Here is a 25481-nt window from a genome sequence, read left to right as displayed (position 1 = left end):
TGTTTACAAACAAGGAAGTGCCGGTAATAAATCAGGAGAAGATCAAATGCTGCAGGTTGTTAGATCCCATGCAGCTAATGTTTCTTTACTTTCTCAAAATCTTTCTAATGATGAAATTGGATCACAAATTGAAGACAAGAATGTCCCCCCAACACCCATGAACAGTCTTGTAGATGGTTCTCCCCTGGATGAAGGACCTCATAATATTTTTGCAGAAGATGTAATTGAGAAAATGAACAAAATTGGTATTCTTGACTCTGATCAGTCAGATTCTATACATACTGGAAAACAGAAAGAATTCGAAATTTGTATGAAACAGGATGTGCCAGGCCCAAAGGATGTCTGGAATGAAAACCAAAAAAAACTAAATGTACTCGTGCAATCTCCTGATTTTTGGACAAATTTTGATCAGGAATTCACTCGATCAGATTTTACACATGGTGATATCTGGAGTCAAATTGATAGCCAATCTAAACAATCAGTTTTGAAAAATGTTGATGATCAGTGGAATATAACCGAACCAAGCATTTTCCAATCGACCTCTGCTAAATCAAACGTACATGATGAATTAGACAAAACTCAAATGATCTCAAACACTTCTAATAACTGGAGCAAATCTGTGACAGAAGAAAATTTATCAGGTGTCGATAATATAGATCCTTGTTACAAATTTGCAACCAAAAATTTAATAGTACATGAATCGCTAAACACAACAACACTACCAGTTCAACAGGACAAACAGCAAGGTATAGACAGTTCACATATAGGCTCTGAACAGAAACAGTGTACAGCAGCAGTAGCAAGTACATTTATTTGGAGTGTACCAGCGCATGAAGTTATAAGACCTGATGAAAAACTTTCAGATATTTCAAAGAATTTCGAGCATAAAATCCAAAAATCAAACACTGAAAGCCCAGATTCTATACAGGATTCTCAACTATTTTCATCACAAATGCCTACAATGTTAAATGATTCTGAACAGGAGATTAATTTGCCAGTTGCTGTAAATTCAATTATAGGGAATGAATCTACAAATAAAACGCAGGTCACTGGTGAACGTTTTGATGCATGGACTACATTTGACCTTGAACCTAACAACCTAACTTCTGAAAGTGAAAAATTAACGATTGCAAAAGATGCCCCTCCAACTGCACACAAGCATGATCTAGAGTTTAGTCCTGAAAAGGAGAAAAGGCAGCTAACCTTTGAAAATACAAGTATATGGGATGAACACTTCCAGAAAAATAATGTTGAAATATGGAATATTGGTCAACATGATTCCAACAGCTCACTGTTGAGTAATTCTAATCTATTGAGTAAGCAAGTAAACAGCATTAATCAGTCAAGTCAAGAAGGGAATGAAACAGAGCAAGCTATTCCACGGCCACTATTAAAAACTACCATTCCAATCACTGAATATGTACAGGAAGGACAGCAAGCTCCAATTATTCAGAATCAGGCAGCATTTGAAGTGGTAGAGTCTTTGAACCCAGGTGAATGCAAACAAGCATCTCCAAATGCTTCAGTTATATGGGATGAATTCGAACATTGCGGCAACTCACCTTTTGAAAGTCTAGATGGAAGTGGTAAATATCTTGAGAAGACTAGTCCACAAAGTGCAGAAACTTTAGATAAAATTGAAAGTTCAGATCTGAGAACTAGATATTCTACAACTGAAAATTCATACACAGAGGACAGATGTATCCAAGAGAGTAGCCACCTTTCAACAGAGATACACTCTCCATGGAATGTTTTTGAAGAGGATGTTAATAAATCTATGTTCATAAGTCAACAACTCCAGTTCAATCAAGTACAGGAGGTTAGTCAGCCCACTGCAAGTCAACCCAACATAGGCCATCATTCTGAAACTGAAGGCAGTTTACCAGATTATAAAATTAATGAATTCTGCAGATCTTCTGAATTTGAAATGGTAGAGACAGATAACCAACAAACCTCTTCAGCTCCTCAGACATGGAATCAGGAAGGTTCTGAGCTGAATGAAAAATTTTCAAATTCACAGAGCAAATGTGAAGAATTCTCTTATTCTGACCTAGAAGAAAACTGGGAAACATCTGGACAGCAAAGAGAACAGCCAGTGGTCAACATTTCTGATACACATTGTAAAGAACAGGATAATCAGTTATTAACCTCTGAAATACCACAAGACTATCCAGCAGGCACTGATATCAATAGACAACCAATGGAAGAAGACAAATTGCAAGTTGTAAAGAATTCTGATCATTATAATGATTCTGAGTTTGAGTTTATCCAGGCAACTACCAATTTCCCTGTTTTGAATAGATTTGAACAAGAGCAATCGAATGCATTTGATTCTAACAAACCTGTAGAATGTGAGTACAACCGTACTTACACTGAAATTCCTGACACTTGGACAGATTCAAAATTTGAATTTCCTGAGTTGCTTCCCACGTGTAATGATGCCTATAGTGAATTTGAACAGGAGTTAGTCAAACAAGATGAAAATATTCCTGATATTGTCAATGACTATCATCAAGATGTAAATCAGACTTCAGTAAATCCTGATTTATGGGCTAAATCTGATCACTTGTTTTTTGATTCAACTACTGTAAATCCTGATATTCTGAATGATGACGAGTTAGATTCCAGCCAATCAACTTCAAACAGCCCTGATAGATGGAGTGAATTGATTGAGACAGAAAAGCAAGAACTGGGGAATCCAGATATGTGGATGGAGTCAGGAGGAAAACCTGCTGAACTCAAGACTGAACTTCCTGATATAATGGATGTAGCTGGACAGCAGTCATGCCTGTCAATGTCAGACAGTGTTGCTTCATGTGTATTAGCTGAACCAGCTGTTTATGATCAGTATCAGTATGTACATAACGAATTGGTGCAACAAACAAGCCATTCACCCTTAGTTGCTGCGGATGCGCAGTCCTGTAAAATACAGTTAAACGACCAGCAGGAAACAAAATATGCTGATGGTTGCACTGAATCAAGAGAAGAGTTTGTTACAGCAAAACAAACGTTCAATAAAAATAAAGACCTGGCTGAATTAACTCAAACTATGTTTGATTTTGTACAAGAAGAGAAGCAACGTATTTTTGTTAGTCCTGATGCTTGGATTCAGTTAGAAGAAGAAGCTGCTGAAGCAACCAGAAAAGATCCAGATTCACAGGTTAAATATCAAGAGCGATTACATTATTATGATTTAGCAAATCATAAATTTACAGAGTACAGGGACACTGTAGCTCATCAAGAAAATTTGCAACATCTTGATACCTGGAATCGAGTGGAAGAGATTCCTGTTACTGTGGATAGCGTATTACTTTGTGAAAATGACATTTCATGGGGCCAAACTAAACAGTTTGAACTCTCAGGTGCTGAAAACAAGAAAGCACATGATATGCCATCTGTAACTCTACAGGACAAAAACTTAAATTCAGTCTTGCCAGCTAAAGAGCAAGAGGGCAGTGTTTTAGAAGATAAACCTTCAAATCTTTACCGAGACAACAATGCAGCCAGGAAAACTGATGAGAAAAGAGAAAATGAATGCCTTCTTTCTAAATCCAGATATGCAGATGACTATTTTACTTCTGCTATTTCTAGCTATAGCCTAGATAGAGAGAAACCTGATCCAGGAATGATGGAATACTTCTCTGTATCAGAAGAAAATATTTTGAATATGGAACCACTGGAAGATTTTTCTCAAGCAGTAACAGAAGCTATTCATTTGAATGATAGTATTTCATCTGTAAGTAACAGTGCTTCTAATACCATTAAGGATGAGTTGGTTATAGCACAGAAAGCATCTAAAATTGGTGATGAGGGGTCTCAACCAGCTGGTCCTGAATATCAAAGTTGTAATAGAGAAACTAACTCAGACATATCTGAAGATTCATTTGTTCATGGTGCTTGTGAATCTGTAAGGCAGCCTGATTCACTAAAAACTTCAACCGACGTTATCAGAGAGCGAAATATATTTCCACCAGCAGCTGATATAGTAGCACAGCCTAACACTGATATGCTAAACCAAAGTAATATTGAAACAGAGCAAGAGGTACATAATGTTGTAGAAAGTGCATGGCTTTCATTTGGAAATACAGATATTAGCAGTAACAGCAACGAGACATCTTCTAGTTTATCATCTAGTATCCATAAATCAGACTTTTGGGAAGATCTTAGTCCCCAGGATTGTAGTATAGTTGCTGACGAATTTTCACATGTTTCTGTTTTAGAGAGTACTGTTGCAACAGAGAAGCATAAGGAGATGATAGGATGTGAAGTAAGAGTGGAAACTGCGGAACAATTGTCAGAACTCCACGGCAAAAGCGGAGTTCCCCTTTTGGAACAAAGATTTGATAACCAGTGCAGTTCCTCGGTTTCTTCGCTTAACACTCCAGTTTCCTCAATTGAGATTGGTAACAGTTCGCCAGAAGTTGACAAAGTTGGTAAATGCCAAACCAGGGTGAACTCAAGTGAACTTGATACTAATGACATCAGAATAACGTCTGATAAAGACCTTGACACAGGAGAAATGGATTATATAATTGTAGCTGGAAATAAAAGACCTTGGGAAGAAGTGTCAAGTAGCCAGCAAACTAAAAATCTAGCCGTAGATTTGAATGCAGATATTATAAAAACGGATTTTGAAGATAATTTTTCAACATTTCCTTCAGCTACTATTCAACCAAGAATTAGTGGAAATGAAATGAGTGACTTGGAGAAATTTTCTGATAGCTTATCTTCAACATGCAATGCCACTGCTGCCCAACTTCTAGGCAATAAAGACCAAGATCAAGGTGGGGCACATTTGGATGAGAAGCCAGCTAAAGATCAGAATAAAAAATTAGTGGATGTAAATGAACTGTTGGACACCTCACCTGAGGAATATCCTACTGGAAGAGAAATGAGAGAATCTGGTTCAGAACATTCAATTAAAGAGCTAAAGACAATGAACCTTGTTTCTAATGAAACCCATGTGGATAACACTAAAGAATCTGAGATTGACTATGACACCATGCATCACATATCTCCAGAAATGAATGTTACAATGTATACAAAAAGAACTGTATCTACAGACGAGCTAAGCAACAGTGAAACTGAGAGCACTGCATCCCAGTTCTCTGTGAGGGAGGCCAACGTTTCACATGAAGATTTAAGTGAAAGCGAAAATGTGTCAGAACAGATTTATCCCAACCCATCTGCAACTGAATGTTGTACTTCAGTGGGAAAAGAGATAAGGAGGGAAGAGATTATTTTAATTGAACAGGGAGATTTGACTAAAGTGAGGTAATTTATGCTTTTTTATTTTGTTTTTAATTTTTTTTAATATATCAGTACAAATCCTTTATATATAGAAAGTTGAACATTAATACTTATGGATTATAAAAAGTTTTATTTTCATTAACTAAAATGGCAAATTTTGAATGCTTTGTAAATGAAATTGACATAATTCAAAATTAATTTCAGAAAGTTAAAAAATAAACCATTTTGGGGACCACATTTTGGTAGCCAGAGTTGGTGGTTGAAAGTGAATGGAGCCAACTGTTAAAAGTAAGTGTTAAAAATTGTATTCTTTGTGGAATATTTTTCACCAAATGAATTCTGACAGTACATGGGGATATTTAAACCTTTCCTGGATCAACTGGTGCCTCACAATAATAGTTCCTTGAAAAATGTCATTGTGATATCATTGACCTGGCAAAGTCCATGGCCAGGCAACCTCACATAGTTAGAAGGCTTCCCTTCCTCACCCATTGTTCCATCCGTTCTCATGTCCTGCTCATCTTCTTCCTCTGGGGACATCCCACCATCTTTTGTCAAGAGTTTCTGAAGAGTAACCTTCTGGGCATGTTATGCAGCATCATGATATTGTTAGAAACTCTGACAGGTGGGTATTGCAGGACACCATTTAAGCATTCCAGGTTTCAAAAATGTAGTTTAAGCAAGCTGATGGACTGCTCAATGAGGGTTCTTGACAGCAGATAATACCTTTGGGATCTGTTCCTGCTCACGGACAACCTTTAGAATCCAATATCTGGGTGTGCGTGGGAAGGAATGGAAGAACAGTGGACCGGCAGAGTGTATGCATTGTGGCAGCCTGCTGAAAAATGTGCACAGACATCTACGAAGATGAGTGCTATTAGACTTGCTGCTCTCTCAATACAGAATATGGAGTTTTATGTTGGAAGTGCTACCTTTATTCTTGCATCTTTTAAATAACAAGTAACATTAAGTGGAAGCATACTAATGTCCAGAATGTCCAGTCTCTTGTTAAAGACTGAAATAGAAAGGCTAAGTTGTATAGTATTATGAGAGTTTTGTAACCACTACAATGAAAGAATAAGTGCACATATTTTTTGTGAAAATAGTATCAGAAAGCAGGAAATGAACATTAAGTTGCAGCCATTCCAAGCTGGTCAGGAAGTTGCATAAGATTAACGGGTATAGTTCCTGTATGTGCCTGATATTCTTTGAGCAGATTCCAGCTAAATAACCTGTTTCCTGTTGAATTCAATAGAATGTAAGTATATATTGTTATGAATAGATTGTTTAAGTAAATTCAGAATTTTGAGTGATGCAATACAGGTTAAACTAAAGCACACTCCTTAAACATATTTGCTATTGTATAGATAGTGTACCTGTATTCATTTCAATTGTAGATTAAAGATGGGGAGCTAGTCGAGAAGCTGTCCTGCTTTTACCATGTACCATAAGGCAGGCTGAAAAGATTTTCAGGCTAATCAGCCTGATTTGCCTAATTATGAATGCATTTTTATGACCTTAGTTTGCAAGTGGGACTTGTGCCAAAAGATTGGCAACCCTATCTCTGCATCAGAAGACCTGCCTTCTCACTCTATCCTTAGTCAAACAAAAACTGCATTTTGATATGGTTCAGCTTTTGAGCTGAAAACTCAAAGAAGGAAGATGCTATCATTGTGAAATCAATCATCTGAGAGCTCCTTTGTACAGGATTTTCTTTTATTGATGGGCAGCATAATTATTTTTAAACAATCTTCTTTGCAAATATTCAAGATTGAAAAGTAAATTATTAAGTAGGTGGTATGCACATTGGCAAGTGTGTTTTTCATCTCCTGCATGTAGTTCTAACACTTGATGTGTCATACTCAGCAGGATGTTAGGAATCACAAATTGTTTCAATAAACCTTGATGTTTATTCATGTCTTAATATTTTGTGTTATAGTCAATGCACTTGTTATTGTGCAATGAAATATAAATTACATAAAATATCAGCATAATCATTCAATAATTTTCAAAATGTTCAGTGTATGGATGAGTGTAGACATGATTTGTAGAATATTTGTAAAATTACTTTTCCATTAATTCTAATCTCAGCAAGAAATTCTTGAACAATTTTAGATAAAACATATTTTACATGTTTTTAATGGGTTTTTGTATTTTAATATCATTTGATACTCTTATAAATTATTACTTGGATCAAGCTTTTAGTTAGCAGTCTCATTACCAAGTTGTTTGATACGGTGTCTATTTTTGCCTTACAACAAAAGGAAGCACCTTCTGCTCTTTTCCAATAAGTATTTAGCTTATATACATGAGTTATTATATAGCTATCTATCAAGGTGGCATAAAGAAATTCTGCAGAGTGGTATACTTCCTAGCTACATAAAACGGTATGAAAATTTTTCACCTTAATTTTTGTTTAGATCCACTATTTCAAATGATCAATTAGACTAATAATTTAAATTCTTGTTTCCACTTTTGTCATTTTCCTTTGAATTAATTTACAGGCAACACTCCTCACGTTTATGAACTTTGTTTAAATTACTGTGTTTTTTCCCCCTGTTAATTTGTTTCCACAGTTCCTTGAGCTCTGTACAAGAGTATGCACTTCAGACCTCTGCAGCAATGGCACAAGATTCTCTTCAGGAACACCTGACTGAAGTAAAGGAAAACCGGCTGTATGAAGAATATACAAGGTCAGTTTTAATAATCACAATCTTTCATTTTTTTAATGTAAATATAGTTTATTCTGAATTGCCATGGAACTGTGCTAATGTTATGAAGGATGAAGCATGTGAACTAATCTTGAGTATTTCAGGTTTATTTTTAATTTTTGGATTCAAGACTTCAAAACCACTGAATATACTTTGGATGGTGATTGTAGTAGAAATGTGATGGAAAACTTTGATGTCAGTCGGATTGAGCAGAGCTGTTTTGTATATTATATTTTCTTTGTAGCATCATGAATGGTAATAGATACTGTGTCAGCAATTAAACTCAAATTCAAAGGGATGGCTATATACACAATGGCTCCTCAAGAATGCATGCCAAAAATGGAACATGAAGCTCATTCCACTTTGGGTGTTGTAAACTTCAGGTATACAAAAAAGAAGATGGCGACTATATATTTGGGGCATACATCTGGGTTGATAGACATTGCATTACCTTCACAAAATTGTGCAACTGTAAAGAGATGCTGGGGGTCTTATGCACCCAGCATATATACAGGATCAAATTGATATACTATTGTCAGAGACAGAGAACCAGGCTGGACTCTGGTTCTCATGATCTATGAATACATCTTTCTATGACAAGCTAGTTCCAACTATATTGGGGACCATCCATGACAGTAGCCTGAAGGTAACTGTTGCCATGCATTTCTTTGAATGTGGATCCTTTCAGGTTGATGATGTAGTGATCTATGTGGAGTTAAACTGGCATCTGCTGAGTATTGCATTTTTGCCACTCTAATGCTCAGGCAGGCTGGGTAATATGGTTTGCAACAGTCACTAGCAAGGCCGGTTGTTTTGGCTGGTACTGTGCTTCCCAAGGGCTCGATATGACTGACCTCTCACATGTTGCAATTGAGGTTTCAGCGTGAACGAACCATTTTTTAAAATTTTTGTGTCTTGAAAAATAGTGGACTGCAAAGAGACAGAACGTCTTTAAATAGCAGATTTACCAACATGGTTATATAATTTCACAGTAAGAAATTCAATATCTGGTATGAAATCTGTTTTGTGAGCAGAGGAGTTGTTTACGAGTGAAGTTGACTGGTTCTCTTGGAATTGAAAACAAGTTGGACAGACACACATGCAAAGAGAGAGAGAGAGACTCAGAAGGATGTGCTATTGTTCTCAGCAAAGCTTACTGCTGTTAAAAAAAAATCTTTCCTGCAGTAATAGCTGTGAGCAGTGATATTTGAACTGCTAAATTAGAGACATTTCCCATATGAGTCAGTTTCTCTATACATCATACAAGCCACTGGACATTTCTGGAGAGAAACAACTAAACATCAAGGTTAGCCAAAGTAGGATCATCTCAACACTGGAATTGGAAAGCAAAAACCACTGAACTGACCCCATTTCTTTCTTCTACTTCTGCCCATAATTTATTATCCCGACTTGCTTGCCTCTTTGCATGTGTATGGGTAAAGGGTGTATTATTAAGGAGATTAGAGTTTTAGTTAGTGTTCTTATTTGCAATTCTGTTTACCCATAGCTATAGTCTATTGCTTATAATAAATAATAATTTTAGTTTCACGCAGAAACCTGCTCCATGCTTTCTACTCAGTGGCCAGAGAGCTGCTAAGTTGTACTTTTTGGAAACTTCACTCCGAGGGACAGTAAATGCGCTGGTGTTTGGTGCTGAGGAGGGATGTGCTACTGCATTTGCTGAGGTTTCTTTCCCACCTCAAAGGCTGCAAAAGATTCTATTGGGCTGGGGCCATGGGCATTCAATATTTCTCCAGTGAAGGAGACAAAGAAAGGGTGGATTATAGCCATATTCAAAGTGCATGTGATTCCGAGTACAAGACATTCCATAATGCCAGCACCTGGAAAGCACATTGAGATATATCTAGATAGAAATAAGGGGTCTGAGTGATATGAGCAATGGTGAGATCTGGCAGAATTGGATGACAGCAGTGGTAAAGCCCATCTCAATGTCAAGGACAACTTGCACCATTTTTAATGTGTTTCACAAAAGGTGTGATGAGATTCTCACTAAGTCGCAGTGAAAAGCCAGTTGACAGTGGTTATTACTTTATTGACATCTTGTTAACAGCTCATCCTCAGCCAAGACCATCATGAAGCACTGTATAGGACTTTTGAAAATGTAGTTTCACTACTTGTATCAGACTAGTGGTCCACTCCATGTAGTCCCAACCATGTGTACCATATCATCCAAGGGCAGTATGCTCTGTACAAGTGGAGTAGCCAGTGAGTTGATGTCTTGGATGCTGAGGAATTGAGACAATGGGACTTTATCAAAAGCCTCCTGAAAACCTAAGTATACTGTGCCCTTTGGCTTTCCTTTATCAATTTTGTTACTAGCATCTTCAAAAAAAACCCTGACAAGTTTGTCAAGCACAATTTTACATCTACAAATCCATGCTGACTATGCCTAACCATAGCATTATCATCCAAGTGTCTATTTATCCCATTCTTTAAAATAGATCCTTGCATTTTCCCTTCTAAAGCTAACAGATTGTAGTTCCCTATTTTCCCTTGAACTCACTTCTTAAATAGTGGGATTGAATTTGCCAGCTTCCACTCCGTAGGAAGCGTATCCTGCAAACACTCCATAATACAACTCACCATGCGCAAGTCAAGTTTCATACCACTGAAGTTCCTGTCTGATCCCCCATTAAGAAAACCCCTACAACTGTTACTCTTCCACTCTTCTTCCTCCAACCCTATACTTCTGAGTTGCCTGTAATGCTGTGCGTGTAGCTCTGGCTGCAGTCACCTGACAAATCAGCATCCTTTCTGTTTTCCAAAATGGAATAGCGATGAGCAATAGTATAGTAGACTCTGGGGGATTCCTGCATTACCTGCCTGGTTTTCTTAGTTGCCAGCTAAACACTCATTCCCTGTCTGTCAGTGCACTTTTGATCTGTGGTGTGACCACCTCCCTATATTTACTACTCGCGTCCTCTGCCTTATGATGTGTGCCTCACTTGGCCCTTCTGGCCTGCCATCCCTTCACTCTTAAAAATATTTTGTTATCATTCAAATTATAATGAACTTAATATGAAACCCAGCAAGCTATTCCTGAGCAAAAGAGAAAAACAATCTACAGACTTAAATGCAAACTAAATATTCAATTTACATTTGAAAGATTAGAAATACTGACTAAACCTAGTCACCATCAGCTGCTTTCCTTGCATATGTGACGTTATGCTGCTAGTGGTCTAAGTGCAGGTAGGCGTTACGATGCACACTTTCTTTTATCTCCCACTCAACTTTCTTTCTGGAGAGTTTATTTCTTGCAGTATATCTTAATTAAAGTGCTTTCATGCCCCTCTGCCCCAAATTCCCAGTTACTCACCCCTTATCTGTCTCACTCAGGTAAATTTTCCCCTACTCCGACCATGCACTTTGAAAAAGACCTTCTTATAGAAAGACACATTTTTCTTAACTTCCCACTAGAATAATCAACATCTAATGCAGGAAGGAAACTCAGGTATTGATGGTTAACTGCCACCGTCAGACTGTTTAACTAGGCTATTTTAACTTGATGCTCACTGATGCTCAGCTCCTGATCTCACTACAGCTTTGGTCTGTATTTAGACTGAAGAGCTGAACTCCTGCGATGGGGCTAGGCAGGAGTGGGAGTGATTACCCTGACACCGAGTCTGTATTTGACCAATCATGTCATCATGGAGCTGTAGCAAAACTGGAATCAGCGTGAAACTAGGAGAAAGTTCTGTGCTAGCTGGAGTCAAACTAAGCGCAACGGAACATGGTTATGGTTGTTGAAGGGCATTCATCCCTGTCCAAGGACATCATTGCAGGAGTTCCTCAAGGTGGTGTCCTAAGCCAAACTAATCTTCAGCTATCTCATCAATGAGCCTCCCACTGTCATAGTGTCAGAAGTGAAGATGTTTGATGATGATTGCCCCATGTTCAGCAAGATTCACTATGCCTTGGATACTTGAGTTGTCCATGCTGATGTGTATTGAGACTTAGACAGAATCCAGGCTTAAGCAAACATCATTCACATCACACAGGTGGCAGTCAATGACCTCTCAAGCAAGATAGAATCTAACCACTATCCTTAGACATTTAGAGGCAGGCATTACCATCATGTAATCCTCCACTACCAGCATCCTAGGGGTTACAATTGACCAGAGAAAAAACTGGATAAGCCATACTGTAGCTACAAGAGCAGATCGGATGCTGAGAATTTAGTGGTGAGTAACTTACCCTCTGTCCCCCCAGTTGCTGTCCATCTGTTACAAAACATTTGTCAGGCGTGTGATAAAATACTCTCCACATGTCTGGATGGATACAGCTCCATCAACACTCAGTGTTTGACACCATCCAGGAGAAAACATCTCACTTGAGTGGCATGCCATCCACTGCCTTCAACATTCACTCACTTCATCACCATTACAAAATGGCAGCAGAATGTGTATCTCACCAAGCCTCCTTTGACAGAATCTTATAAACCCCCAACTTCTAGCACTTTGGAAGGACAAGGGCAGCAGATACATAGGAACACCACCATCTGTAAGTTCCACACAGCGTTCTGACTTGGAACTATATTATCTTTTCCCTGCAACTGTGTCAAAACCCAGAACTCTCTCCATCAGAGCACTGTGGGTGTAGCAGTTTGAGAAAGCAGCTTACAGCCAATAAATGCTGACCGAGCCAGAGATGCCCTCATTCCATGAACAAATAAAAATATTGTATTCCATGGCTCTGTCTTCCCTGACAAAGGTCATAACTATTTCCCTTTGGGTAAAACATTGAAATGACAAAACAAAATCACACTTACCTCTGTGAAAACATCCAAATGTTTAAGAAGTACTAGATTTCAATGTTCCTTGCACAAAGCACTTACCCCTGCTGCACCTAGCACTGTCCTTTAAACCAAAAGTGGTGACCCAAATGGCCTGCTGGCTCCATGTCTGGATGTACTGCCTGCTACATCAGGTGAGCAGCCTACATCCTCCTCCTGCTGTCTGCAGGCACACCCTGGTGGCTATTAATTGTTCATTAACTTTTTAACTGGACTAGATCAACTCCAGATTGATCGGAGACCTGCTGATGGACACAGACCATTTCATTTAGATGTCCATATAGTGGATATTCATTGAATAGTGTGAGAGTCTTGTGGCTTAATTATTTAATTCTTAAAATTGCCAGTTAAAAATAGGAAAGAATAATGTTTTCTTATTAATACACTGCAGCTATAATACAATATGCAGACTCAAACTTTTGCATTATAACAGAGATTCACTGTATTTGTTAATTTAGTTTATCATAGATTTATCAGTTGTGTGTGATTTAAATCGAAACCACAGAATGCTTGCTACATCTGTGTAATAAACTAAGTTATTTTTCACATCTATTAATGATTCTGTTGGTGTCAATTACACAGGAGCTTGACATAAATGTGTTAAATAATATATTAGAAATGGCACGCAGATATTTAAGGAGTTATGGCATTTTATTCTTAGGAGACCAAAGATTCAAATCCTATTGAGCAAAGAACTTTTTCCTCCAGAGGATGGCAGGAATCTGGAAAGCACCGGCTGGGAGGGTAGTTAAAGTAGGAAAGCTCACAAACTTCTGATTAGATTAGATTGCTTACAGTGGGGAAACAGGCCCTTTGGCCCAACAAGTCCACACTGACCCTCTGAAGAGCAACCCACCCAGAACCATTGCTCTACATTTACCCTTTCACCAAATACTACAGGCAATTTAGCATGGCCAATTCACCTAACCTGCACATCTTTGGACCGTGGGAGGAAACCGGAGCACCCGGAGGAAACCCACACAGACACGGGGAGAATGTGCAAACTCCACACACACAGTTGCCCGAGGGGGGAATTAAACCCGGGTCTCTGGTGCTGTGAGGCAGCAGTGCTAACCACTGTGCCACCAAATGGATGTAGATTTTCCTATTATTTGGAGAACAGAAAATCTTCAGTGCTCTGGCTAGCTATTATTCTTAAAGCAGCACATCCAAAAACAGATTGACTAGCCATTTATTTCATTAAGTGCAATGCAACATTTTGTGTGTAAAACAACAATGACATAAAAGACATCAGCTAAGAGCAAGTGTGTTTTTCTAACATTTATTGCTTTGCCTTTTTAACATTCTGGTTTGATAAAATGCTGTGATTTCACATTATAGTTTGATGTCTGATTGATGTCTAATTAGGATAAAAGTCAATTGGTTCATTTTCAATCTGTGTTTAATAGTTGTCATGCATTTTGAGATAAGAAATACATCCTAATATTATCTTCAAAAATTACTGCATTGATAAGTAGTCATTTAGGTAAATGTTTATTTTCAAATGTATATTGAAGGGAGTCAGACGTAATGTTGAAGGATTATTAAAATAAGATTCCGTTAAGTGCAAAATTGAATATGAATACTATTAGTAATGGACAATGAAAAATAGCAACAGTTACTAAGGAGTCTCTTTAAATTCTGAATAACTGAATTCACTCTAGGATATAATTTGATTAACTATGAGTCACAGATCTACTAAAATGTTTTTCACACTGTGATTTGATACCTCAAATTACACAAGCACATTTAAATTTACAGATTTACAAATTGCTTTATGAAAATACATTTCACTTCAATTCCATAGAGCAATTTGCACCACCTGTCCCCTAGTGTGATTTTGATGAGTTGAAAACAGTTATAATAGGATGGGATTTACATTGTAAATTTAGAAAATTTTTTTTTTGAAGTTCAGTTGAGCTATCTTGTCTCCTGATGATTGTAGATCCTGTATGAAATCATGGTGAACAGAGTGAAGAGTATTTTAATTTACTGTAACTACACATGAAGCAAATTCTAATTAGTTAATCTCTCTCTGAATCATTCAAGGCAAAACGTCTCTTAAAGTATCTAGTTGTAGTACCTAAACACATTTTCTTCTGAGATTCTAAGGGTCTTAGGACAGTAGCAATAGAGCTCTACACCATATATCTCATGGTCTGCCTGTACTAAATGGTTCTGATATTAAGCCAATTTTGCAGTTAACACGAAGTAGCAAATATTTTCTGAAAAGGACTTGAGATTTCAGACAGATAAACATAAATTGCATGAAAGGGCAAAAATTTGACAGATTGGAAAATATCAAGTTGTTCACTTTGACAGGATAACTATAACAGTACTACTTAAATGGAAACCAACTAGAGAATGGTGAGGTACACAGGCATCCGGGTGTTCTGGTGAATGAGTCACCAAAGGTTACTGATCAGGTATAGCAGGTAAATAAGAATAACTATCAGAGATAATTGTGAATGTGGAACTCAAAACATAAACCGATCAGCTACTGACCCCTGAGCTGGCCTGGAGATCTGAATGGACGACTTTGCTCTTGATTCATATATATGTACATAGATGTATATTGTCCATTAAACCCACCCAATTCAGAGTTAAAATCAGCTTCATGTATATAATGCAATTGAGTATTATGAATTTATTCTGTATTTATTTTTAATTAGCAAGAATAAAAATGAAAGTTAGTGGCCGGTTGATACACAAGACTTGGTGGCCACATGTTGGAATACACAAATTTCTATTCAAGTATATTTTGCAAAAATTCAAGTTTAGCAAGTGATGATTACCTTTGACTTTGTGTTTCATCTTCTGCTTTAACAGTTATGATATTTAGCGTATTTCTCAATAAAGAGAAATATTAAAATTTTACATAATTTTTTATACTGATTATTATTTGATTTCGATTGATATGATATTTGGATTCCTCTTAAACTGATTTAAGTCTCATGAATCTTTCCATAATAATTTGCCTGATTAATAGCCCATAGAATATAATCTCTCTAATGCTACAGAAATAAATTCAGTCTTGGAGGGTGCTGCACTTATCATTTCAGATGGAAGTTAGCCACTCAGCGTTTGAATTTCCACAAAGCTTGCAAATGCAGCGTCATCAATATTAATCCTGATGGACTTAAAGTTTCTTTAAGATGAATAGTTGAATATATATTATTTCAAATGTAGTTATGGGGGTGGTAATTCTCTGCAGCTGTAATGACAGTGTTAAAGCTCAGATTTGACTGTATTGATTCTCAATCTCTCAAAATGGTTGGAAAAGGAAGAATTGCTCTCTTTTAAAACTATTTAGGCAAAAGGTTAAATTGTGTTAAACAGAATTACTGCAGTTATGATATGTGCATCGTTTTTGTTTTGCAACACAGAAATAAGACCATAAGACATAGGAGTGGAAGTAAGGCCATTCGGCCCATCGAGTCCACTCCGCCATTCAATCATGGCTGATGGGCATTTCAACTCCACTTACCAGCGTTCTCCCCGTAGCCCTTAATTCCTCGAGATAACGAGAATCTATCAATCTCTGCCTTGAAGACATTTAGCGTCCCAGCCTCCACTGCACTCCGTGGCAATGAATTCCACAGGCCCACCACCCTCTGGCTGAAGAAATGTCTCCGCATTTCTGTTCTGAATTGACCCCCTCTAATTCTAAGGCTGTGTCCACGGGTCCTAGTCTCCTCGCCTAATGGAAACAATTTCCTAGCGTCCACCCTTTCCAAGCCATGTATTATCTTGTACGTCTCTATTAAGTCTCCCCTTAATCTTCTAAACTCCAATGAATACAATCCCAGGATCCTCAGCCGTTCCTCATATGTTAGACCTGCCATTCCAGGGATCATCCGTGTGAATCTCCGCTGGACACGTTCCAGTGCCAGTATGTCCTTCCTGAGGTGTGGGGACCAAAACTGGACACAGTACTCCAAATGGGGCCTAACCAGAGCTTTATAAAGTCTCAGTAGCACATCTTTGCTTTTATATTCCAACCCTCTTGAGATAAGAGACAACATTGCATTCGCTTTGTTAATCACGGACTCAACCTGCATGTTTACCTTTAGAGAATCCTTGACTAGCACTCCCAGATCCCTTTGTACTTTGGCTTTACTAATTTTCTCACCATTTAGAAAGTAGTCTATGCTTTTATTCTTTTTGCCAAAGTGCAAGACCTCGCATTTGCTCACATTGAATTCCATAAACGTGAAAAATAGAAGGTTGCCTGAACCGGGGGCGGGGGGGGGGGGGGGGGGCGGGGGTTGAAATTTGCTAATTCTCTTCAGGTGGGTTTAAACTAATTCAGCAGGAGGTTCAGAACCAGAATTGTACTTTGAGTACACAGGAGTTTGAGAATAGTGAGGTCAGAACTAAGGATGCATGAAGACACTGACAATCAAGAAGTTAGCTTCAAGAGTGTCTACTTCAATGGCAGGAACATCCAGAACAAGGTGGGTGAACTTGCTGCATGGGTTGGGACCTGGAACTTCAACATTGTGGCATTTCAGGTAGAGCAGGGACAGGAATTGCAGGTTCCAGGATTGGATGTTTCAGTAAGAACAGGGAAAGCAGTAAAAGATGGGATGGTGTGGCATTGTTGGTCAAGGACAGTATTACAGTTTCAGAAAGGACATTTGAGGACTCGTCTACTGAGGTAGTATGGGCTGAGATTAGAAACAGGAAAAGAGAGGATGTCTTGTTGGGAGTTTTCTGTCGGCCTCTGAATAGTTCCAGAGATGTTGAGGATAGGATAGCAAAGATGATCCTCAATAGGAGCAAAAGTGACAGGGTAGTTGTTATGGGGTCTTTAACTTCCCAAATATTGACTGGGAATACTAGAGTTCAAGTACTGTAGATGGGTCAGTTTTTGTCCAATGTGTGCAGAAGGGTTTCCTGACGGTATGTAGACAGACCAACAAGAGTAAGGCAATATTAGATTAGCTACGAGGTAATGAACTCGGCCAGGTGTTAGATTTGAAGATAGGGGAGCACTTTGGTGATAGTGACCACAATTAGGCTATGTTTACTTTAACGATGGAAAGGGATAGCTGTATACCGCAGGGCAAGAGTTATAGCTGGGGAAAAGGCAATTACAATGCGATTAGGCAAGATTTAGGATGCCAAGGATGGGGAAGGAAATTTCAGGGGATGGAAAATTGAAATGTGGAGTTTAATCAAGGACCAGATACTGCAGGTCCTTGCTAAGTGTATAGCTGTCAGGCAGGGAGGAAGTTGTCGAGCGAGGGAACTGCGGTTTACTAAGGAAATTGAATCTCTTGTCAAGAGGAAGAAGAAGGCTTATGCTAGGATGAGATGTAATGGCTCAGTTAGGGCACTTGTGAATTACAGGTTAGCCAGGTAAGACCTAAGGGGAGAGGTAAGAAGAGCCAGGAGGGGACATGAGAAGTCATTGGCGGATAGGATCAAGGAAAACCCTAAGGTTTTCTTTTGGTATATCAGGAATAAAAGTATGACTAGAGTAGGATTAGGCCAATCAACGATAGTAGTGAGAAGTTGTGCATGGAGTCAGGGGAGATGGGGAAGCACTAAATGAATACTTTTCATTAGTATTCACATTACAAAAAGACAATGTGGTTGAGGCGGATACTGAGATGCAGGCTACTAGACTAGATGGGATTGAGGGACACAAGGAGGAGGTGTTAGCAATTCTGGAAAGTGTGAAAATAGATAAGTCCCCTGGGCCGGATGGGATTTATCCTAGGATTCTCTGGGAAGCTAGAGAGGAGATTGCCGAGCCTTTGGCGTTGATCTTTATGTCATCATTGTCTACAGGAATAGTGCCAGAAGAACTGGAGGATAGCAAATTTTATTCCCATGTTCAAGAAGGGGAGTAGAGACAATCCTGGAAATTACAAACCCGTGAGCATTATTACAGTTGTACGTAAAGTGTTGGAGAAGGTTATAAGAGAGAGGATTTATAATTATCTAGAAAGGACTAAGTTGATTAGGGATAGTCAACATGGTTTTGTGAAGGGTAAATCGTGCCTCACAAACTTTATTGACTTCTTTGAAAAAGTGACCAAACAGGTGGATGAGGGTAAAGTGGTTGATGTGGTGTATATGGATTTCAGGTGTTTGATAAGGTTCCCCACAGTAGGCTGTTGCACAAAATATGGAGGCATGAGATTGAGGGTGATTTAGCTGTTTGAAAGAAGACAGAGGGTGGTAGTTGATGGGAAATATTCACCCTGGAGTTCAGTTACTAGTGAGGTGCCACAACGATCTGTTTTGGGTCCATTGTTGTTTGCCATTTTCATAAATGACCTGGATGAGGCCGTAGAAGGATGGGTTAGTAAATTTGCGGATAACACTAAGGTCGATAGAGTTGTGGATAGTGACAAAGGGTGTTGTAGGTTACAGAGGGACATGGATAAGCTGCAGAGCTGGGCTGAGAGGTAGCAAATAGAGTTTAATGTGGAAAAGTGTGAGGTGATACACTTTGGAAGGAGTAACAGGAATGCGGAGTACTGGGCTAATGGTAAGATTCTTGTTGGCGTAGATGAGCAGAGAGACCTCAGTGTCCAGGCACATAGATCCTTGAAAATTGCCCCCCAGGTTGACAGGGTTATTAAGAAGGCATATGGTGTGTTAATTGTTTTTGGTAGAGGGATTGAATTTCGGAACCATGAGATCGCGCTGCAGCTGTTCAAACTCTGGTGCGGCCGCACTTGAGTATTGCGTACAGTCCTGATCACCGCATTATAGGAAGGATGTGGAAGCTTTGGAGAGGGTTCAGAGGAGATTTACTAGGACATTGCCTAGTATGGAGGGAAGTTCTTATGAGGAAAGGCTGAGGGACTTGAGGTTGTTTTATTAGAGAGAAGATTGAGAGGTGACATATAAGATAATCAGAGGGTTGGATATGGTGGACAGTGAGAGTCTTTTTCCTTGGATTGTGATGGCTAGCACGAAGGGACACTAGAATCACACTCGCAAAGACTCAAGTTTTAATTCTTTATTTGTGCTGCAAACATGAATAGTTCTATCTTTCATAGTGAATGCTTCCAATGTTGGCTCAGAGGTAAGCAGCAAAGGGTCAACATGTGACTGAAACACTGTTTCTAGTTAAATTCCAAGGGCTCAGTACTAAGTCCTTTTACTTTTTGTGTTATGTATTAGTGTTTTGGACTTGGAGATATCATTCAGAAGTTTTCAGGTAATACAATTATTGGCCTTGTAATTGGATAATGAAAGTGATAGACTGCAGGAAGCTATCAATGGACTAATCAACTGAATGAAAGTGACTATTGGAGTTCATTTAAAGAGTGTGAGATAATGCACTTGAGGTCTATTTCATAGTCAAATCTGTCGTGAGTAGAAAGGGACTGAGAAGTGCAGAGGAACAGAGACCCTGGAGTTTACTTCTACAAAACCCCAAAGATGGCAGCACAGATCAATGAGGTAATTAAGAAGGCATGCAGTTTGCCTATCATTTTCAAACAAAGCATAGATTATTACAGCAGGGAAGTTTACTAGAACCATATAAAACATGCTACAGTGGAAGACTGCACAAGGTTCTAATCATCATGTCATAAAAAAGAAGTACTTACATGAGAAGGTGTGCACAGGAGATTTAACAAATGTTGCCAGGACTGGAGAATTTTAATTATGAGGAATGATTGTTTAGATGAGAGTTGTTTTCTACAGAACACAGGATGCTGAGGGGAGAATTAGTTGAAGTACATTCAATCATTTGGGGTCTAGACAGGATGGAAAATTCCTATGCCCCTTGGTTGAACGGCCCATAAACCAAGTGCTTCGGGGAGAGTGTTGCAATCCGAACGTGGAGGGTGAACTAAGAGCTGGGAGATCTTCATCAGTCAGCTTGGGTATTGTGGGTCAAATGGACTCCCCTTGTGCTTTCAATTTTATTCCAATTCACGCAACAATATATACTCATTGGAAAGTCAATGGATGAATTAATGAATTGGAAATAACCCCTGCATTAAGCATTTGTTAATATTTTTAAAATTTTTGAGAAGGCATTCTTCTTCCCATATATTTCAAGAACTACTGAAGACACATTAGTGTTACAATTATAGCTTTTCGGGGCAAGACAGCTAACTTTTTTTTTGGTGGGGCCATTGCTGAAGCATAAATGTATAAATTTCAGTGATTGCTCTAATATGAAGAAGGTGGAATGGGGTGGCAGGTAAAACAAAACACCTGCTTCAGACTATTCTTAACATTGTCACTAATGGCAAAAGTAATTTAATATTGGCATTACTCTCGATTATGGCTTGCAAGAAAATAATGAATAACTTCTATGAATATACTATCTGTTATAAACCACATTGCAAATAAATATCTTGCACTGTCACTAGAGGGAGCTATTTGCTAGCAGATGTCAAGATTCATAAACTGTGGCTTGTCGATTGGACAACCTTGAAACAAAAGTCATGCTAAGAAATATACAAAAAGTATTTTATTACTAACGGGTTCCCTGTTTCATTGCAACAAAATTGGAAAATTAAGGCATTAAGAGTTAAACACCTTGGCCAGTATTTAGTGTGCTGTGAAGTGCACATTGGGGTAGTTGGCCTCCGGGGTGGTTAACTCCCCACCTACACCAACTAGAAAGCTTGTCAGCTTAGGCACCAATTAGGTCCTTATGTGCTGACCGACAAGCCTATCATCAATCAGGAGCTGCCCCTGAAGTCCTGCCCACACTGAGGCTGGCAGGAACTGAATAAAGAATGTTGCTGGAGGCCCAGGCTGCACAGCAGGAAAGAGCTGCATTGGTGAGCATGGCTGTCTTATTTTTAGGGGTGTACTGATCACAGGAAGCAGGTAGATGTCAGAGACAAAGGCAGTGGGGTGGCTTTCAGCAGCTGCCCTCCATCCTTAGTACTGGGGCAAATGTTACCCTTGCATTCCCATCCCATTCCGGCAGCCAAGTCGCTCTGGGTTCCCTGTCTGAAAGCAGTCACTTTTTCCACCTGCCAGGAAGGCAGTAATCAGTCAGTGGTGGATTCCTCAGTAGTTCCAGGAAGGGGAAAATCTCACCTCTTTAGGTTTAGAGTGAAATTGCTTGCCTTATGTGCTTATAGTCTGCCACAGCCTCAACCGGTATACATTCAAGTGCATAATATTATGGCATTATTTTTCATGTCTCACACCCATTACTTTCTGAAAAAAAGAATTAATAATTGAGAGAGAGGCTTTCTGCTGTAAATTGAGAGATACTGTTTGTACTAATTTCAATTTTGACTGTGAGAAAGTAAAGATGCATTCTCCCAGAGTGAGACAGTTGTAAACTGTGCAGTGCCCATGGCTTGTTTGAAAAGAGAGCTCTGCATATTCAATTTATGGTTATATTAAATTATATTTGGACAAATACCAGAAAAAGAAAGTTAATTAAAATTCATTTATTCTAGTGAGGTTTAAATTAGTGCAAATATTAATTGTGTTGAAAAAAGTACAAAAAAACATTAAGTAAGCAAGGCTTAAGTGAACAAACTCAGCACATGTTTGTACATCAAATTTTGTAGTTCATTGGCTGTTTACAATGGCAAATATTTTAACAGTCAGAGAATTACTGAGAATGAAATATCAGGCCAGCAATAAAGATTACCAAAATCATAAATGTAATTTTTTGATGAGGCTAAATTTGCTGTCGTCCTAAATCAGTTTTTGACCTTATTGTTCAAAACTTCAACGTATGTTGGCAGTTATGTTACTACTTTTCATTCATAATTGGAACTCATTCCACAGCTGCAGCAAGTAATGTGACAAACAGCTAAAATTCCTTCATTGGAAAGGTGAGAAAGCAACATATAAAAATGAGGCTGATGAAAGTATGTCAATGATTTTCAGCTTTAGTATTGTTTTCTGAGCTTACTTTTTGTAGTTTTTAAAATTTGCTGTTGGAAGGATATTTCTGTTTTCTCCAACTTCCCCTAAAAGGCATTAATCTGGGCAACATTTTGCCTTTATTCAAAAAGACAAGAAAACATGAAATAACTATCAAGCCTAGTCTTTCTCCGGGCCTTTCTTAATCATGTCGAAGGAATGTTTCTCCCAAATCATATCACCTCAAAGGATCAACAGTCAAATTTTGACAATATCCAGTTAAATTTAAAACTTTTTAGTCTCATTACGTTCCTTCCCTCATTTCCCTGGTTTTTACACAAAAGCATTGAATAGAGTATTTGTGACTAATATACATATTAGGCAAATCTTTTATTTATTCCTCTGAAATTTTAAGTGCTTGGGGAACTGAATCTAGGATGTCAACATCCTCGAGTATGGAAACCAAATTAATACAATGTCCATTTAATGATTTTCAGCATTTCAAAGAGGTAACCTTCTGTAGTTCAGCTACCAATGTTTCTTCAGCACCATTATTTGTTTTTAAAGAATGTAAAAACATAGAAGGCAATATTTGAAAGATTTTTTTTGAAGGTTAAAATAAAGTAGAATTATATGAATAGATTACCTCCATTTTTTAAATTTTTGATATTTTTATCAATGAAGTTTCAAATTTAAGTGAGTGTCTGAATAAATAAATCTCTTGTTGACATCTCAACTGGAGGCTTTAATATTGACTATCTAGTGCAGTCTGTATCTTTTGTTCTAGTTAATTTCCTCTTAACCATTTGTGCTCCAGTCTGAGATTTTGTTCTCACTCCTATGGCTTTTCATCACTATTCATTCCATCATTAGTTGAATCCATGCTATCTATTCACTGTGATTTCTTTCTGTCCTTTCTTTAACTGAGAAACACAAAATTATGCAGTACTCTTACTGACTGTGATCGAACCATTGACCTACCGTTTATCATTACTACTTTGAACTTATGAGATAAGTTTGCAGAGATTCCAGAACTAAATGGATTTTCACCCTCCATTGTCTGCGTTCACCAAGTGAAGAGTGAGGAATATTCCTTGGGCTGGTTATTTGCATAACTAATATGAAACAAATCCTGGAGAAACACAGTAAATCTGAGCAGAAATAGAAAGGATGAGTGGGCCAAGGTTTTGGCACAGACCTTTCTATAGAAGCTACTTAACTGCTTTTACAAGTGAAACCAACCATCAATGACAAGGTGAGAGTTATAATGCACACAATTTCAGCATATCCTTTCCAATTGCCAAAATTGACTTAGAACATAGAACAGTACAGCACAGAACAGGCCTTTCAGCCCACGATTTTGAGCTGACCATTGATCCTCATGTAAGGTAAACCTAATGTACGAACCCTCAAATTTCTGTGACCATATGCATGTCCAGCAGTCTCTTAAATATCCCCAATGACGTCGCTTCCACAACTGTTGCTGGCAACACATTCCATGCTCTTTCAACTCTCAGTGTAAAGAACCCGCCTCTGACATCCCCTCTATACTTTCCGCCAAACAACTTAAAACTATGACCCCTCGTGTTAACAATTTCTGCCCTGGGAAATAGTCTCTGGCTATTAACTCTATCTATGCCTCTCATTATCTTGTACACCTCAATTAGGTCCCCTCTCTTCCTTTTTTCCAGTGAAAAATATCCGAGCTCAGTCGACCTCTCTTTGTAAGATAAGCCCTCCATTCCAAGCAACATCCTGGTAAACCTCCTCTGAACCCTCTCCAAAGCATCTACATCTTTCCTATAATAGGGCGGCCAGAACTGGACACAGTATTCCAAGTGCGGTCTAACCAAAGTTTTATAGAGCTGCAACAAGATCTCACAGCTCTTAAACTCAATCCCCCTGTTAATGAAAGCCAAATCACCATATGCTTTCTTAACAATCCTGTCCACTTGGGTGGCAACTTTAAGGGATCTATGTACCTGCTGTACCAAGATCCCTCTGTTCCTCCACACTGCCAAGAATCCTGTCTTTAATCCTATACTCAACTTGCAAGTTCAACCTTCCAAAATGCATCACTTCGCATTTATCCAGGTTGAACTCCATCTGCCACCTCTCAGCCCATCTCTGCATCCTGTCAATGTCACGTTGCAGCGTACAACAGCCCTCTTTACTGTCAACAACACCTCAAACTTGCTAATCCGTCCCTCAATCTCCTCATCCAAGTCATTAATAAAAATTACAAAGAGTAGAGGCCCAAGAACAGAACCCTGTGGAACACCACTCACCACTGACTTCCAGGCAGAATACTTTCCTTCCACTACCACTCGCTGTCTTCTGTTGACCAGCCAATTCTGTATCCAGACAGCTAAATTTCCCTGTATCCCATTCCTCCTGACCTTCTGAATGAGCCTACCATGGGGAACCTGATCAAATGCCTTGCTGAAGTCCATATGCACCACATCCACCGCTTGACCCTCATCAACTTGTCTAGTAACATCCTCAAAGAACTCAATAAGATTTGTGAGGCATGGCCTGCCCCTCGCAAAGCCATGCTGACTGCATTTAATCAAGCCATGCTCTTCCAGATAGTCAGAAATCCTATCCCTCAGAATCCTTTCTAACACCTTGCAGACGACAGACGTGAGACTTACTGGTTTGTAATTGTCGGGATTTCCTTATTTCCTTTCTTGAAGAGAGGAATTACATTTGCCTCTCTCCATTCCTCAACATTTGTACCACAGCACTGACTCTTGATAATCCTCTTGGTTTTCAATGAGCAGAGCTCAACATGGGCCTTAGTGCACCCACTTAATCATCTTGGAAAGACAACTCTGACTTCTGAGTGACCAGACTCTTGCCTGATCACTATACAGTTCCTTGACTGA

At 38.7% G+C, this 25481-nt stretch overlaps 1 protein-coding gene across 5 annotated transcripts in view; it reads left to right on the top strand.

Moving 5' to 3' along the window:
- The first annotated feature begins 483 nt into the window (after nt 1-483).
- LOC132823845 (protein prune homolog 2-like) overlaps nt 484-25481 on the top strand; it is a 134675-nt gene continuing 109677 nt past the window's right edge. The window contains exons 1-2 of one of the 5 annotated variants that reach the window (XM_060837900.1): nt 484-5274; nt 7827-7943. In XM_060837900.1, the coding sequence (XP_060693883.1) occupies nt 584-5274; nt 7827-7943 (4808 nt within the window). In that variant the 5' untranslated portion in view covers nt 484-583. Of the gene's footprint in view, nt 5275-5523; nt 5539-6485; nt 6509-7826; nt 7944-21478; nt 21543-25481 lie in introns of those variants that run through there. The other 4 variants (XM_060837910.1, XM_060837926.1, XM_060837918.1 and 1 more) reach the window with 4 other exon arrangements.

This window comes from Hemiscyllium ocellatum, chromosome 2 (assembly GCF_020745735.1).
Source record: "Hemiscyllium ocellatum isolate sHemOce1 chromosome 2, sHemOce1.pat.X.cur, whole genome shotgun sequence".
NCBI classification, from domain to species: Eukaryota; Metazoa; Chordata; class Chondrichthyes; order Orectolobiformes; family Hemiscylliidae; genus Hemiscyllium; species Hemiscyllium ocellatum.
The sequence above is the reverse complement of the archived record's forward strand: the minus strand, read 5'-3'. Positions and strand labels throughout refer to the sequence as shown.